Source organism: Lissotriton vulgaris, chromosome 7 (genome assembly GCF_964263255.1).
Source record: "Lissotriton vulgaris chromosome 7, aLisVul1.2, whole genome shotgun sequence".
Lineage (NCBI taxonomy): Eukaryota > Metazoa > Chordata > Amphibia > Caudata > Salamandridae > Lissotriton > Lissotriton vulgaris.
Window position 1 is genome coordinate 95,612,940 of NC_141695.1, and position 16,660 is coordinate 95,629,599.

At 48.2% G+C, this 16,660-nt stretch overlaps 1 protein-coding gene across 1 annotated transcript in view; it reads left to right on the forward strand.

Moving 5' to 3' along the window:
* LOC147700901 (uncharacterized) overlaps positions 1-16,660 on the forward strand; it is a 242,391-nt gene that overhangs the window by 78,657 nt on the left and 147,074 nt on the right. The window contains exon 4 of the mRNA XM_086928536.1: positions 15,372-15,478. Coding sequence (XP_086784662.1) covers positions 15,372-15,478 — 107 coding nt within the window. The remainder of the gene's footprint in view (positions 1-15,371; positions 15,479-16,660) is intronic.

The window sequence follows — 16,660 nt, forward strand, 5'->3', positions numbered from 1 at the left end:
CCGCTCATCGGCATATTCCTACATCTTTTCGTTTTGTGTTTTGTCCCTAGCTGCGATCTCCTCATGGTCAGAGTCAAAATATTGTTCGTTTGTCGCCGTGGTCATCATTGGAATTCTGGTGCGTACTGGGCGACCCAGCATGAGAGTGGCGGGACATTTGCCTGTGGTGGAATGGGGTGTATTTCGATAGGCTCGCAGTACCTCGTTGAGTGCTGCCTGAAGATTCTTTCCGGTGAGTTCTGCTTGCTGAATGGCCTTCTTGATCCTGGCCATGTATCGTTCAATCATTCCGTTAGCTTGTGGCCATAGTGGTGTGATTTTGCGATGTGTGAAATTGAGGTGCTGAGCGAAATCAGCAAAGTCATGGCTGTTGAATGGAAGCCCGTTATCCGACTTCACTACTAGGGGAATGCCCCATGCGGCGAACACCTCCTCTAGGATCGGTATGGCACTTGATGCTCTCGTAGAGGTGCACAGTTGTGCGATGGGGAATCTGGAATATTCGTCCATTATGACCAGGACGTATTGGCCGAATTTGATTGGTCCAAAGAAATCAATGGCAATGTGTTGCCAGACACCCTCCGGTAGTGGAGACATTTGTAGTGGTGCAGGAGGATCCAGACGGCTCACTAGTTGCATTGCGGGCAGTCTTTGAGCGTCGTCTCGACCATCAAGTCTAGTGTTGGGAACCATACTCTTTCACAGAGTGCTTTTTTGTGGCTACTATGCCCCGGTGTCCTTCATTTGCCAAGTTGATGACTCCTTGTCTGAGTTGTCGTGGTATCACTATCCTGGTGTCTCATAAGATGAGACCATTTTCTGCTATCGATAGTTCCTCGAGGACATGTTTGAAACCCGCCATCTCTTGGTCGTATTGTTCGTTTGTTGGCAAGTGTCTCCAGCTGTTGGTTTGGATCAGACGTTTTATCTCTTGCAAGGTGGCATCGGTGTGTGTCGCTTCACAGATGGCCTCCAGTGGAACAGCCGGAGGTCTCGCTTGGTCTACTACGAAGTGGATGTATGCATCCGCAATCAATTGTTCTGGTTTGCTGGATTTGGTGGGGTGCCGGGACATGTAGTCCGCGGGGTTTGCATCTTTTCCTGGCTTGTGAATTATGCTGTAGGTGTATTCTTGGAGTCGTAGACCCCATTGTTCTATTCTCGGTGGCATTTTTGCTCGCGGGTTGCCAAATATTGTGGTCAAGGCTTGGTGGTCTGTTACTAGTGTAAAATGCTTTCCAAAGATGAATATGTGGAAGTGTTCACACGCCCAGACAACAGCCAGGCTTTCTTTTTCCGGCTGTGAATAGGCTCTTTCCGTGTCTGTCAGACTTCTGCTGGCGTATGCTACTATGTGTCGTTTGTCTTCTTCTCTGTCATATTGAACGAGGATGGCTCCTAGTCCTACAGGACTGGCATCCACCGTGATTTCTGTCTTTCATTTTGGGTCGAAGTAGGCCAGGTTCTTTGCTGACTCTACAGTTCTCTTGATCTCTCGAAATGCCCCTTCACATTGAGTGGACCACTGGAAGGGCTGTCATTGTTTTGTGAGCATCCTTAGTGGGTAGCTTAGCGTGCCATAGTCAGGTATGTATCTGGAGCAGTAGCTGGCCATGCCTAGAAATGATCGTACATCACTTACGTCCTCCGGGCTTGGTGTGTCGTTTAGCGCTGCTACTTTTTCTGGGTCTGGTTTCATGCCACTTCCAGAGAAGATCTGTCCGAAAAATTTTAGTGTTGGTTTGTGAAGTTCACATTTGTCTTGATTGAGTGTGAGGTTGGCTTCCATCAGCGCTTGGCAGACCTGATCCAGTGCTTTGTTGTGTTCTTGAGGCGTTGCTCCATAGACCAGAATGTCATCGCTATAGTTTAGGACCTGTGGAATGTGATGTATTGTTCTTCTTATGGCCTCTTGGAATATTTCTGCTGCTGATGACACCCCAAAGCTTAGTCTTTTGTATCTGAATAGTCGGAGGTGTGTCGAGAATGTTGTGATGTATCTCGACCTTTCGTGTAGTTCTAGCTGATGGTATCCTTTATTGAGGTCTAGTTTTGAAAATATTTTGGCTCCGTTGAGTGAAGTGATCATATCACTGATGTGAGGACCGGGATGTCTCTCTCTCTCTATTGCCGTGTTGGGCGCTCTCATATCCACACACAGACGGACTCGGCTGGTTTCTCCTTTCTTTGGGATTACCACGGCTGGTGAGACCCATGGCGTTGGCCCATCTGTTCTCTCGATGATATCCGCTTCTAGCAGGTCGTGGAGTTCCTTCTTCACGGCTTCTTGCAGGTGGAATGGGATCTTTCGGTGGTGTTGTGCCACCGGTGTGATTGGTTCGTTTATATGCAATTTTACTTGGCAGTTCTTCATTTTTCCCAGGCCCTGAAAAAGCTTGGGGAATTTCTGGATGAGCGCTGGTTTGTCAGTGACTCGGAATAGGAGACTCACCAATTTCAACCGTTCTGCAGTGGCTAAGCTCAGGAGGCAGTCGGCTTCGGGGCCTTCGATGACATGGATGTAGGCCGACACAGTGTGATCTTGGTAGGACAGTTTGGTCGCGAACTTCCCCAGACACGTTAGTGGCTCCTTGGACATCCACGTGTACACTTGTACATGGGCGTCTTCCAGCCTTGGCGGTGGTTTCATGCGTCGGTATTCCGTTACTGGTAAGTAATTTAGTGTTGCCCCACTGTCTAGCACGAACTTGGTGGGGTGAGAGCCAACTCTGATGTCCAGCCTTTGGTACTTTTTTAACTGATCAGGGTCGGCTACAGAATAGATGTATTCCTTCCGGTGTTGAAAGATGGGTGATTGCGATCAAGATTCTCTTGAAGACGACCGCCGAGATTGACATGTCCTGCAGGAGTGGCAGCTGGATTGTGACGACCCAGTCGATGAGTCTCGTCTATCCTGGACTGCTCTGACGTGATGACGACTGTTTGAAGGCTGGTGTTGCCGGTGCCTTCCCCTGTGTTCATTTTTTGGTACTGCTCCACACATGCTTTCAAAGTGGTTGTCTGGGGCGTGACTGGAGGACAGGACGGTCTCTCTCATTCTCATCGGCAGTCTCCATCAATGCCTGACTGTGAGCTGATGTCATCTCCAGTTCCCTCGGCTCCAGCTTCGGGTCGGTCAGTAGTTCTTTAACATTGGGTTCACACTTTTTGAAGTATGTCACGTTTCTGGTTAGTCTTTTTCCGTTGGTCTCTGCAGTGATCATGGTTCCTTTTTGTTGTATCACTTTTAGTGGAATTTCATGGTATCTGCAGTCGGTTTTCCGGTGCTGCTCTTGTTCGTTTGCCCTCGTACAGAGCTGTCGGATTAACCTTAAAGAAACGAACAGTGGATTTATTTCCCGCCAACCGGCCCAGCACCGAGTGGATGCTTGTTGTCACGTTAGGTGCTGGTTGACTGCTGACGTTGCCCTAATTAATTAGTGATTTTTCGGAGGACCTACAACTACGTGGCTCTCCAACGACAGGCTGTACTTCCAGTCCCTAATCAATCGCTTTCAGGTTACCTGCCCCAATCCCTTGGTCCTGATGAAGACCCCACAGCAAGGATAACTATTCCTGCACTGTTAAGAGGGTCGAAACGTCGACTGTTGTTTTAACGTGGCAACCTCACGCCAATATTATGTAGCTATGCTGTACTTTGTGATGTATGCCTTTCTAAAATATGGTCGCCAAGTCTCCATGGCTGTGTTGCTATTCAATTATAGCTATAACATATCTTTAAGTGTTTGATTTTATTGTCACACAATCCTACCACTCCCTCAACCTCACCACTATCACTTCCCTCCTCCCTCCCGGGGCACTGTATGACCTTTTAATACAGTTGATTGTTTGCTACATGTATTCTTTACATTGGATCCCTTAGTGAATAAAACTCTGTGGATTCAAGAACTTTTCTTTGATTAATTCATTAAACTGTGTAAGTTGTTCCCCTTTTTCCACTGGGACCCCTTCCTCCTAGTACTGCTCTTGTCGTGCAAGCACCCAGTCTCCCTCTTGAATTTGAGGGGGAGTCGCGTGACGCCGCTCATCGGCATATTCCTACATCTTTTCGTTTTGTGTTTTGTCCCTAGCTGCGATCTCCTCATGGTCAGAGTCAAAATATTGTTCGTTTGTCGCCGTGGTCATCATTGGAATTCTGGTGCGTACTGGGCGACCCAGCATGAGAGTGGCGGGACATTTGCCTGTGGTTGAATGGGGTGTATTTCGATAGGCTCGCAGTACCTCGTTGAGTGCTGCCTGAAGATTCTTTCCGGTGAGTTCTGCTTGCTGAATGGCCTTCTTGATCCTGGCCATGTATCGTTCAATCATTCCGTTAGCTTGTGGCCATAGTGGTGTGATTGTGCGATGTGTGAAATTGAGGTGCTGAGCGAAATCAGCAAAGTCATGGCTGTTGAATGGAAGCCCGTTATCCGACTTCACTACTAGGGGAATGCCCCATGCGGCGAACACCTCCTCTAGGATCGGTATGGCACTTGATGCTCTCGTAGAGGTGCACAGTTGTGCGATGGGGAATCTGGAATATTCGTCCATTATGACCAGGACGTATTGGCCGAATTTGATTGGTCCAAAGAAATCAATGGCAATGTGTTGCCAGACACCCTCCGGTAGTGGAGACATTTGTAGTGGTGCAGGAGGATCCAGACGGCTCACTAGTTGCATTGCGGGCAGTCTTTGAGCGTCGTCTCGACCATCAAGTCTAGTGTTGGGAACCATACTCTTTCACAGAGTGCTTTTTTGTGACTTCTATGCCCCGGTGTCCTTCATTTGCCAAGTTGATGACTCCTTGTCTGAGTTGTCGTGGGATCACTATTCTGGTGTCTCATAAGATGAGACCATTTTCTGCTATCGATAGTTCCTCGAGGACATGTTTGAAACCCGCCATCTCTTGGTCGTATTGTTCGTTTGTTTGCAAGTGTCTCCAGCTGTTGGTTTGGATCAGACGTTTTATCTCTTGCAAGGTGGCATCGGTGTGTGTCGCTTCACAGATGGCCTCCAGTGGAACAGCCGGAGGTCTCGCTTGGTCTACTACGAAGTGGATGTATGCATCCGCAATCAATTGTTCTGGTTTGCTGGATTTGGTGGGGTGCCGGGACATGTAGTCCGCGGGGTTTGCATCTTTTCCTGGCTTGTGAATTATGCTGTAGGTGTATTCTTGGAGTCGTAGACCCCATTGTTCTATTCTCGGTGGCATTTTTGCTCGCGGGTTGCCAAATATTGTGGTCAAGGCTTGGTGGTCTGTTACTAGTGTAAAATGCTTTCCAAAGATGAATATGTGGAAGTGTTCACACGCCCAGACAACAGCCAGGCTTTCTTTTTCCGGCTGTGAATAGGCTCTTTCCGTGTCTGTCAGACTTCTGCTGGCGTATGCTACTATGTGTCGTTTGTCTTCTCTGTCATATTGAACGAGGATGGCTCCTAGTCCTACAGGACTGGCATCCACCGTGATTTCTGTCTTTCATTTTGGGTCGAAGTAGGCCAGGTTCTTTGCTGACTCTACAGTTCTCTTGATCTCTCGAAATGCCCCTTCACATTGAGTGGACCACTGGAAGGGCTGTCCTTGTTTTGTGAGCATCCTTAGTGGGTAGCTTAGCGTGCCATAGTCAGGTATGTATCTGGAGCAGAAGCTGGCCATGCCTAGAAATGATCGTACATCACTTACGTCCTCCGGGCTTGGTGTGTCGTTTAGCGCTGCTACTTTTTCTAGGTCTGGTTTCATGCCACTTCCAGAGAAGATCTGTCCGAAAAATTTTAGTGTTGGTTTGTGAAGTTCACATTTGTCTTGATTGAGTGTGAGGTTGGCTTCCATCAGCGCTTGGCAGACCTGATCCAGTGCTTTGTTGTGTTCTTGAGGCGTTGCTCCATAGACCAGAATGTCATCGCTATAGTTTAGGACCTGTGTAATGTGATGTTTTGTTCTTCTTATGGCCTCTTGGAATATTTCTGCTGCTGATGACACCCCAAAGCTTAGTCTTTTGTATCTGAATAGTCGGAGGTGTGTCGAGAATGTTGTGATGTATCTCGACCTTTCGTGTAGTTCTAGCTGATGGTATCCTTTATTGAGGTCTAGTTTTGAAAATATTTTGGCTCCGTTGAGTGAAGTGATCATATCACTGATGTGAGGACCGGGATGTCTCTCTCTCTCTATTGCCGTGTTGGGCGCTCTCATATCCACACACAGACGGACTCGGCTGGTTTCTCCTTTCTTTGGGATTACCACGGCTGGTGAGACCCATGGCGTTGGCCCATCTGTTCTCTCGATGATATCCGCTTCTAGCAGGTCGTGGAGTTCCTTCTTCACGGCTTCTTGCAGGTGGAATGGGATCTTTCGGTGGTGTTGTGCCACCGGTGTGATTGGTTCGTTTATATGCAATTTTACTTGGCAGTTCTTCATTTTTCCCAGGCCCTGAAAAAGCTTGGGGAATTTCTGGATGAGTGCTGGTTTGTCAGTGACTCGGAATAGGAGACTCACCAATTTCAAACGTTCTGCAGTGGCTAAGCTCAGGAGGCAGTCGGCTTCGGGGCCTTCGATGACATGGATGTAGGCCGACACAGTGTGATCTTGGTAGGACAGTTTGGTCGCGAACTTCCCCAGACACGTTAGTGGCTCCTTGGACATCCACGTGTACACTTGTACATGGGCGTCTTCCAGCCTTGGCGGTGGTTTCATGCGTCGGTATTCCGTTACTGGTAAGTAATTTAGTGTTGCCCCACTGTCTAGCACGAACTTGGTGGGGTGAGAGCCAACTCTGATGTCCAGCCTTTGGTACTTTTTTAACTGATCAGGGTCGGCTACAGAATAGATGTATTCCTTCCGGTGTTGAAAGATGGGTGATTGCGATCAAGATTCTCTTGAAGACGACCGCCGAGATTGACATGTCCTGCAGGAGTGGCAGCTGGATTGTGACGACCCAGTCGATGAGTCTCGTCTATCCTGGACTGCTCTGACGTGATGACGACTGTTTGAAGGCTGGTGTTGCCGGTGCCTTCCCCTGTGTTCATTTTTTGGTACTGCTCCACACATGCTTTCAAAGTGGTTGTCTCTACCACACTTCCGACATTGTTGTCCAAGTGCTGGGCATGTATCTGCATGCGGGAAATCATACCCGCATCTGTAGCATTTGAGTTGTTTGTCTGATCGTCCCTTCTGATGACTCGTGCTTTTGTGTTCTTTGCTTGACCCGTGGTGATGTTTCTTGGATCTAGAAGAATGCACTTGTGGTGGAGATCGTCCGTGCACTTGTCGAGACTGCGTCCTGAATACTTGTTCCCGTCTCTCACTTTTCCCGGATTCCATTCTCTTCGCATGTTCATCAGCTTGTTCATCCACTCTCTTCATCTCTATGATCTCGTCCTGCGCGTAGCTTCTTTTGAGCAACTTGCGTCTCAGTGGTTCGGAGAGACAACCTTCAATGACTCTTAGTCGCAGGGCGTCTTCAGTTGAGAATTTGTCAAAGTCACAGTGTTCGCCAGTCGTCTGAGACGTGTTACAAACGCCCCCATTTGTTCACCTCTCTCTTGTGCGGCTAGGTTGAACGTGTACCGCTCAAAGTCGACGTTCCTTTTGTGTAGGAACTTGCGGTCTAATGCTTCGCGTACTTTTTCGTATGATTCAGATGACTCTTCTGGCAGTTCTTTGATGATTCGTCCACCTTCCCTGCCAATAAGGCTCTTGAGAGCAAACAGTCGCTCTTCGGGGTCTGTCACCTTGGATGCTTTCATGAAATCCTCAAAGTCTTCTATCCATTCTTGCCATCGCGGACCCATGCTCCCGCCAGATTCAAAAACGAGGGGCTCGGGACTGCGCAGAAATGAGGCTCTCATTATGCTTGTGGGGGCTGGGTCGGGCATTGTACAATTGTGGTTCTTGACTGCTTTCACAGGCTTAATTCACTTACTGTTGCACTTGCAAGTGCTTGTTTGGTGTCTTTATTACACTTACCAGTGCTTTTATTCTTGTTCCTGTTGCACTCGCCAGTGTTTGTTTGATATTTCTGTTGCACTTGCCAGTGCTTGTTTGCTGTCTCTCTCTTGCACTTGCCAGTGCTTGTTTGTTACTTTCTTGCACTTGCCGGTGCTTGTTTGGCGTCCTTATTGCATTTACCAGTGCTTTTTTTTCTTCAGTTGCACTCGCCAGTGCTTGTTTGATGCTTCTCTTGCAATCGCCAGTGCTTGTTTGTTGTTTGCCAGTGCTTGTTTGCTGTTTCAAGCTCTTCGCCTGACTTCAAAATGGCCACCGACGATCCCTCGCAGGCGATTGGTCAATGCTGCCTGACTTCAAAATGGCAACCCGGGAATCTCGTTTCTAGCGGGATTTCGGACGTTTTTCTTCGTTTCTTCACCGGAGACCCAGTTAATCGGCGTTTTCACTCACCGCAGCCAGGATCCACCGTTTGAGTCACGATCAGGTAGGGCAGCTTTTCTTTCTCTTCTGCCGCCGAGGTGGGCACTCGGTAGGCGTTCTCTTCGGCCACACACTTCCGCCGCCGAGGTGGGCACTCGGTAGGCGCTCTTGGTAGCGCGCTTCCGCCGCCGAGGTGGGCACTCGGTAGGCGCTTTTGTTGGCACTTTTCCCCCGCCGAGGTGGGCACTCGGTGGGCGTTTTCGGCAACGCGCTTCCGCCGCCGAGGTAGGCACTCGGTGGGCGTTTTCAGTGGCGTGCTTCCGCCGCCGAGGTGGGCACTCGGTAGGCGCTCTTGGTAGTGTGCTTCCGCCGCCGAGGTGGGCACTCGGTAGGCGCTTTTGTTGGCACTTTTCCGCCGCCGAGGTGGGCACTCGGTGGGCGTTTTCGGCAACGCGCTTCCGCCGCCGAGGTAGGCACTCGGTGGGCGTTTTCAGTGGCGTGCTTCCGTCGCCGAGGTGGGCACTCGGTAGGCGCTTTGGTAATCACTCTTCCGCCGTCGAGGTGGGCACTCGGTGGGCGTTTCCGTGCAGCGCGCTCGAGCCTCCAGACGTGGGGCGAGCTCCGGATCAGTCGGTCGCCGGTTGCTGCTGAAGCCGTCCACACGCTCAGGGTCCGGTCGCTTTGTCGCCAGTTGTAGTGTCCAGCCCCAAGAACTCAGGCAGACACAGTAGGTTGGTAACAGGGACCTTCTTTATTGTATAGCTTTACTCAGCAAAGGCTAACGGCTATCTGCCTTCCTCATCCCCAGCTCCTCCCTTTCCTTTTCCTCCCGCCCTCGTCCCCTGCTCGGGCCGGTCCTAGTGCCTGACCAGTTTGGTCAGTGGGCACTGTCCTATCGACGTCATTACAGCCCCAATGACAAATACCTCTCCCCTCCGAGCCTCCACCTGGCTGGGCCCGACACTCGATTCTCCTAACCCTGGCCTCAGTCGATGGATGCTCCCAGTAGCTGGGGCGCCCCAGGCCGGTTGAGGGCCCTTCAGCTCGGTGAAGTAGTGTGGCTCACTGGTTAGAGGCAGCAGACCCAAGAGCAGAGGACGGCCCGGGACCAGGGTTCGATTCCCGGCGCGGCAGGTTTCTGGACCAGGGTCAGCGGACTCGATAATTCTCTCGCCTCGGTGCCCACTCTGATCAGCGATCACACTCGGCAACTCTGGGCATTAGCTTGCCTCATCTTCACTAACGGCCCCACCAGACCGCCGGGGATGCCTGGTCTCACCCTGGAGATACCCATTAAGGGATCATCTCTCAGGGAAGCCAGGAAGGGTTTCGCAGCGGTCGAAGCGCCTTGGGACCCTACGGGTAAGTAGTGCGCTATATAAATGCCTATACATTTACATTTACATTTACATTTACATTCAACGCTTAGCCATCTGCTTCACATCCAGCATCACAGCACCTCCCCGGCCTCACAGCTGTGTGTTTGCTTGGTTTCTTCCCCCACGGCCTATGAAGGCCCAGCCTCTCTGGCCCTCGACGCAGTCTCCAGCAGCCCCCACCAGCCGCTCAGATCCCACACCTCCGGTGGTCCACAACAAAGTCCTAGCTCACCTCTTGATATCTGCAGTAAAGCCCAGGGACGTCTCAGCCCAGATCTCCACCTTAGCGTCCGGTGTGCGGTGCCACAAGTTGTTTTTGCGGACTGGGCGCTGCTGTCCCTCTCCGGTTGGGGCTTCCCCTTTGCCAAGCCGCTCCTCGCCTCTGATGGCATCCTCATACACCATACTGTACGTCGATCTCACAGAATAGGGGAATGAACCCGTTCCTCGGGAGCAACAGCCTGCGGGGCTGGACAGTTGGGCGCCGACCTCTGTCGCTCCTTCCTCCTCACGCCTCGCTGTCTCGCAGGCCAGCCCCGTCTCGCGACCAGGTCTGTATATCCTCATCCCGGAGTCCATCGGGCAGGCAGGCTGCATTTACAAGGCACCAAGAGTTGCTTATTTATTTATTTATTTATTATTTGTATGGCGCACAAATCATCCCCAAAGGGATCTCTTGGCACCCATAAAAAGCAGACGACCTCAAACCACATTACTCATTAAAATACCTAGGTTTTTAGATGCTTCTTAAAGATAATCAGGGTGGAGCATGTCCGCAGATCTTCCAGCAATACATTCAAATATTTGAGAGCCAGATAGGAGAAAGTGCGACCACCCATCTTAGCTTTTTTAATTCTCCATGCTTGAAGGAGGTTTTGGCCACTGGAACTTAGTTGTCTGACTGGGGTGTACCATTCTAATTTTTTAGTTAGGTATGTAGGTCCCATCCGTGAAGTGCTTTGAAAACTAAGCATAAAAGTTTGAAAACTGCTTCGTGTTGTGCATTGTTCCGGGTTAGTTTAGGAGTCCAGATACCAGGATTAGGCAGGATTATTCAGCGGGCCAGCAGGGAGCTGCAAAGCTCACGTCCTGTCGGCCATGTTACTTAGCCACGCCCCCACGAGACAGTGTCTTTGAAGCTTCCCACCCTGGAATGTGCAATCCCCCCCCCGTAGGGTCATACCTGCTTATGCACATATGTCCTCACATGAGATATAGTGCCCCCTGCCTTAGGTCTGTAAGGCCTGCGGTAGGGGTGGCCTAACTATATCCCATGCAGTGACTTCTGGCATGCACATAGGGAGGTGTGCCTTGTTGACTCTTCGGTGTTGTCCGCACTAAGGCATGCAGCCTGCAGTGGCAAAGTGCATGGCCTAAGTGGGGGGACCCCAGGGGTGCACAATTTGTGCTGGGACCTCAGTGGTCCCTCTTCAGCACCAATGCCCTAGGTACCAGGGGTACCATGTACTACGGGCTTACAAGGGGCTGCATTTAATGTTAGTTGTCTGCTTTTAACAGATGAAATGTGAATTTGAAGCAATAGATTATTTTTCACATTAGTACTGTTCGCATGAGCAAGCTGTTACAGTTGATTGTTTTTAACTGACAGAATGTGTATTTTAAATATGGCATATTTAATTTTCTTTGTAAACATTGTTATTATGAACTAGCTGCTATGTTGGACAGAATGTTTTATGGATTTGTAATCCGAAATAAACAATACTGCTATTACAACAATATGTTGGGTGTACATAAGAATGTCTCTAGTTGACCAGGCAGTTTAAGTAGGGCAGAGAAGTATGAATAGCCTCGGTCACTTCGGTGGGTCAACACCTACAAATCCGTGAACCCTCAGTGGTCTTACCAATTGTGGTATCTCTTCGCTAGGCGAGTGACAGGAGAGTCTCTCAAGTGGGGGTGTATGAGAGCAGTCTAGCACAGTGTTGGCTTCAAAGTTAGTCTCCACCAACACTGTCTGATCGGGGCATAAAGGGTGCTATTGTTTAAGAGATTGTGTCCCGGAAGACACCCTGGTCTGTGTTAGGTGAGTATATGTTTACTATTGTGATTTCTCTGCCCGCCAGGCAACCACAAAGGATGTTTTATTGCCCTGTGTCGCCCTTCTCACTGTGGATCTGGAAAGGTACTCCATAGTTCACCCAGATGAATGTCTATCTTGCAAAGGCTGTGTACTCTAAATATTGTTTGGCCTCACCAGTGTTTTTGTAAAGCTACCCATTCTTGTCTCAAGGCACAATGCTTTACATAGAATGTCGGTCTGCTATCTAAGTGATGTCTCGGTCTAGTCAGTTGGATCCTGGCCAGGGGCCAGTGCGACCATCCACTCCCTACCAACCAAATGCAGAGCATGGTGCATTGATAACCACAATAAACAAGCTCCTGGTACCAACTCCCCCGGACAGAAAGGCAACATTCCATCATCAAAATGTTATAAAATAAACAAGCATTTAAGTGGATGATAGAGCTCATACACCTAAGGGGAGGATATACTCGAGGTGACATAAAGTCTCTAAGTTCCGCCTCCATCTTAAATGGGCCTCAACTCCATTTTGAGTAATGGATTCCAAATGGATCTCTCTCGAACAATAACAGTCACCATCTTCCAAATTTATCATCATTGTCATGTCTGCTATTAGTCACAGATGTTGCCTGCCCTTATCTTTGTAAGAACTGTGAAAGCTTCAATCCTTACAATCCATAACACCGATACAAAAGACAAGGCAACATTCGTCTGGGTCAAAAGTCTATTTTCTACCATGTCAATGTTAAATAAGAACACATGCAGAATATAACAAAATAGTGTAGTCTGATTAACGTCCTCTTACCTTATATGTTCATTAGGAAACTTCTAGGGCGCACACCTTGATGCACATAATCTATGTCAGACATTCTTAAACTTATGTCTGAGATTTCAATTTCTGATAAGGTTCAGGATGACCACTTATCAGGAGAGGTCCTTTGCCAAGATTATCACCCGAGATCCTGCCAGAGATAGAATCACCTACTGCCAGCACACTTCACGGATGCTCCATCGCGCCTGAAGCTGGAAACGCTGAGTCCAGGAGCAATACTGACTGCTGCCGCAGAGGGGAACACTGTCTTTGTGCCTCTGCTGCTTAAGACAGCGCTTGCTTGCCTTTCATGGTCTCCCAGTATGGCTCATAGAAGTAGGTATTAAGGTGTTAGATTCTAAATGATATTTTAAATAACATTTTAAACAATGCTACAAATGTTTATTTTATTCTCATTATTTATAACATGCCTTCTTGCTGTTTTTATATTATTCTGTTTAGTTGGTTCAGACGTACTGAGAAAGATTGTTCCTGAAGTAATAAATACTTTGACTTAAAAGGCATTCATTCTTCTTAGTACAGTGTTCGTGAATGATGAAATGAGATTGGTGCAGTTTCTACTGTGCCTCTGATCCCCTTTTGGGGTTGTTAGTAACCCAAAATCAATACTTCTATGTCAATTACACATTGAAATAGTGTTTTGGAGGGCTAAAATAAACTGTCCTTTACACTCCTCACTGGTGCATTCAACTGAGTTCACCCGTGGGTGGGAAAAAACAATTTGTTTAGTTACACCAGAGTCTTAACTTATGCACCAAAGAAGTGCGGAAAATCTATTGGGCTGGAAAGGATTCCCACAATACTTCTTCAACAGAATCATATCCCCACACTCATGCACCCCATCCAGCCTGAAAGGAGGAATATACATCTTAGACATGGTTGTCCACCATCCGTGGGGTGATATGGGAAAGACAAGTAGTCCGCCCGAGTCTATTGTGGAGTACGTATCTGGGTCATTGAATTAGAATTGGTCAGATCCGCTGCTGTCTCCACTGCACTCTGCCTTACGTGTTGGGATTGGGCAACTAATAGAAATCCTTGGTTGCACTTGTTTTGCGAGCGATTACACTGTGGTCCCTCAGTTACTGATTGCGTCTCTAAAAAATCCCATACTTCTTGAGGATCTGAGAAGATTTTTATGCTTTGGTCTGTGATACGCATAGTTTTGATGGATACTGCATCTCATATTTTTTGCCAAACATGCAAAGCTGTACCTTGGACTCCTGAAATGATCCTCTGTCTTTGAGCTGCCATTGTGAACTCCAGGAATATCATTACTTTGAAGTTCTCAACATGGAAGTCACTGTGTGTCAAGGCTCGTTGCAGTATGTTGTCTTAGTTTTGGAAGTGAATTTGCCTCATTGCCACTGGACAAGCTGGCGGCCCTGTGGGCGAAAGGGCGCTAAGTTCATTTGAGCCCGTTCTAGTGCGAACAAGGGAGACAATCCCTCTTGGGCTACCATCTCCCTGAGCCAAACCTCCAGGTAGACCACCATATCATTGCCCTTCACCCTCTCCAGCAGGCCCACCACTAAGATGTTATTCCTGCAGGCCCTACCTTCCGCATACTGTGCCCTGTGTTCTAGCACCCGGACACCATCCATCATCTCAGCCATCTGAGTTCACAAGTCTCCTGCCGTAGGAGCAAGTTTTGCCAGCGAATGTTCATTCTTAGTTACTTATCTGCTAGTTTGTTCTGTTCATCGTGGAGGATACCTATGTCTACCAGCACCTTATCCATCTTGAGTGTGAGAGATTCTCTGGTATCTTTAATGCCCAGTAGAATAGAATATAGTTTGTCTGCTTGTATAGTGGGCAGCTCATGCTATGGCCAAGAGCCCCCATCCAAGTTGTTGCAATCAGGCCCCCACGCAATTCACCCCCATGTCCTGCCAGCAAGATTGACACCCCATGATGGGGGAAGAAAGCAGCGATCCCAGTCAGGCGTGCCACGCGTCACCACATTTTCAGGATTCAGGACCGGAACCACCACCACCACCAGCCCAATCATCCCCCTCCACAACCGGGCGCACAGCTAGCGGGTGGCTCCATGACCAGTGATCCCCTCCTTCACAGCCCCTCCACTGCCTTTAGCCCAGATCAGGCACATTCAGTGATGTTCCCAGGGGGAGAGGGGGCTGGCAACTGAGGCATGAGAGCAAATCCTCCACTCTCAGCCAAGAAAGGCCTCAGGAAATGGGCACAATGCGGAGACCAGGATCTGCTGCTGCACTCCATTCCTTCTAGGGTCCTGGAGCTGCTATCTTAGATGTGCTACGTGAAGGTCAAGTGTTGCGGGTTATCTCTCATGTTGGTCTCGGGACAGCAAACACACCCATAAACTGCAGCCATCTAATGGCCACTTTATCCTATATTGTTTCAGAGGGCTAGGGTCATGCATCGAGTCAGGATGGTGCTGGATGGGAGTGCCCCACCTGGAACTCCGCCAAATGATGCTGCATAATCCTTTTCCATTAGGCCAGGGTCCCTCTCTACAACGGCTGCATGTGTTTTTACTGTAAACATAATAATATTGTCTTAGAATCTAATTGCCCAAATGAATGCGTCAAACAATGAAATGTAAAAATGATCGTATTACACCTGATTTTCCCCATCCTACGTCACCACTGTCCTTAGGAGTTTTCTTAATTCATTTTGGAAAGCTCTTTGCGGATCTGCGCACTGATTCTATTGAACCATGATACTCAAACCTAATAAGCATGTTTCAAGAAGTCCCTTTTTCCATCTTATCTACAGAATTTCATGCTGCGTTACAAACAGGATGATAATCACTGGATTGGCTTGAGGAGGGATAATAGGACGCAGCCGTGGACATGGGTCAATGGCACCATATTCAACAACTGGTAAGTCCTCGTTTGTTTGCTTATCGTTATGCCAGACATTTTCAGTCACTAATCAAATTGTAAATGAATTTAGGACTCTAGTGTAATTTTTCCCGATTCATGCCCTTATATAGGTATAGATTGTTCGATCCTTATATAGGCATAGAAATCATTACCATATTTAGACTGAGCCTATGCAGCCCAAATACGGCATGGCTACTTCCACTAAATTCCAAGAATCAACAACGATTTCTTAGAGAAACCCGCCTTCACCAGCTAGGGATTCCCCTTGCCTGAATACTAATTTATCTAGGAAATCATGGACTTTTCGAAGAACTGAGTCTTTGATGATGTTATTAAGTCCAATCACACGTCAAACACGGCACCTTCAAAGTATATATATGCCTAGATTTGCCCAGACAAACACACGGTGGTTTGGAGCAGATCGACTTACTACTTGCCCGACGCCCTGCAGCAGCAAGTGCCGAAGGAAGCCGACCCTCCAGCTGACGCACTGAGAGACACTGTCTTTTCTCCTGCCAAGAAATCCAGCTCCAGTGTTTCCAGGCTACCCTTGCGGTTTGATGGGAAATCGAGTCCTGAGAGAGAGATACAAGACCTCCTTCATTCTACACCAAGGTATGGAGCTGATTAGACCCTTAGAGAATTCTTGGCAGAGAAATACTAAACTTAAGCTACTCCTCACTTACTTCTTCCCTTGTAATAGACTTAGGTTAGGTACACCGGGGTAGGCGTATTTTAGAAGCACCAGTTGAGTACTTTTAGTCATTATTTTATCACTGTATGTATTTTATATGTTTTAGGCAATTTATGGCTTTGAAACCATATCATGCGTTTACAGTACTACTTTATAATACTTTTCGTATCATATGCATTGTACTTTATAACCGGTATTACGATTGTAGCAGTACATTTCTTATGCTTGAGAAAGAAGACTGTTCAATAAATACTTTTTATTGGATACGCCCGTCTCTCTTTTTTCTCAGCACCTCTGGTGAAACGAAGCATGCACGATTGACTGAGTAACATAGCCATCTATTGTTTCCGCGACTCTAGAGATTGATTTCTTATTCTTGGGAAACAAAGTTGTCATGTTTATGCGGTTGTCAAAAACTAATCCCTTCTTGTGAATTCGAGAAAGTTTCAAGTGACCTCTGAGCTAGCTGGCACTCACAATTAAGT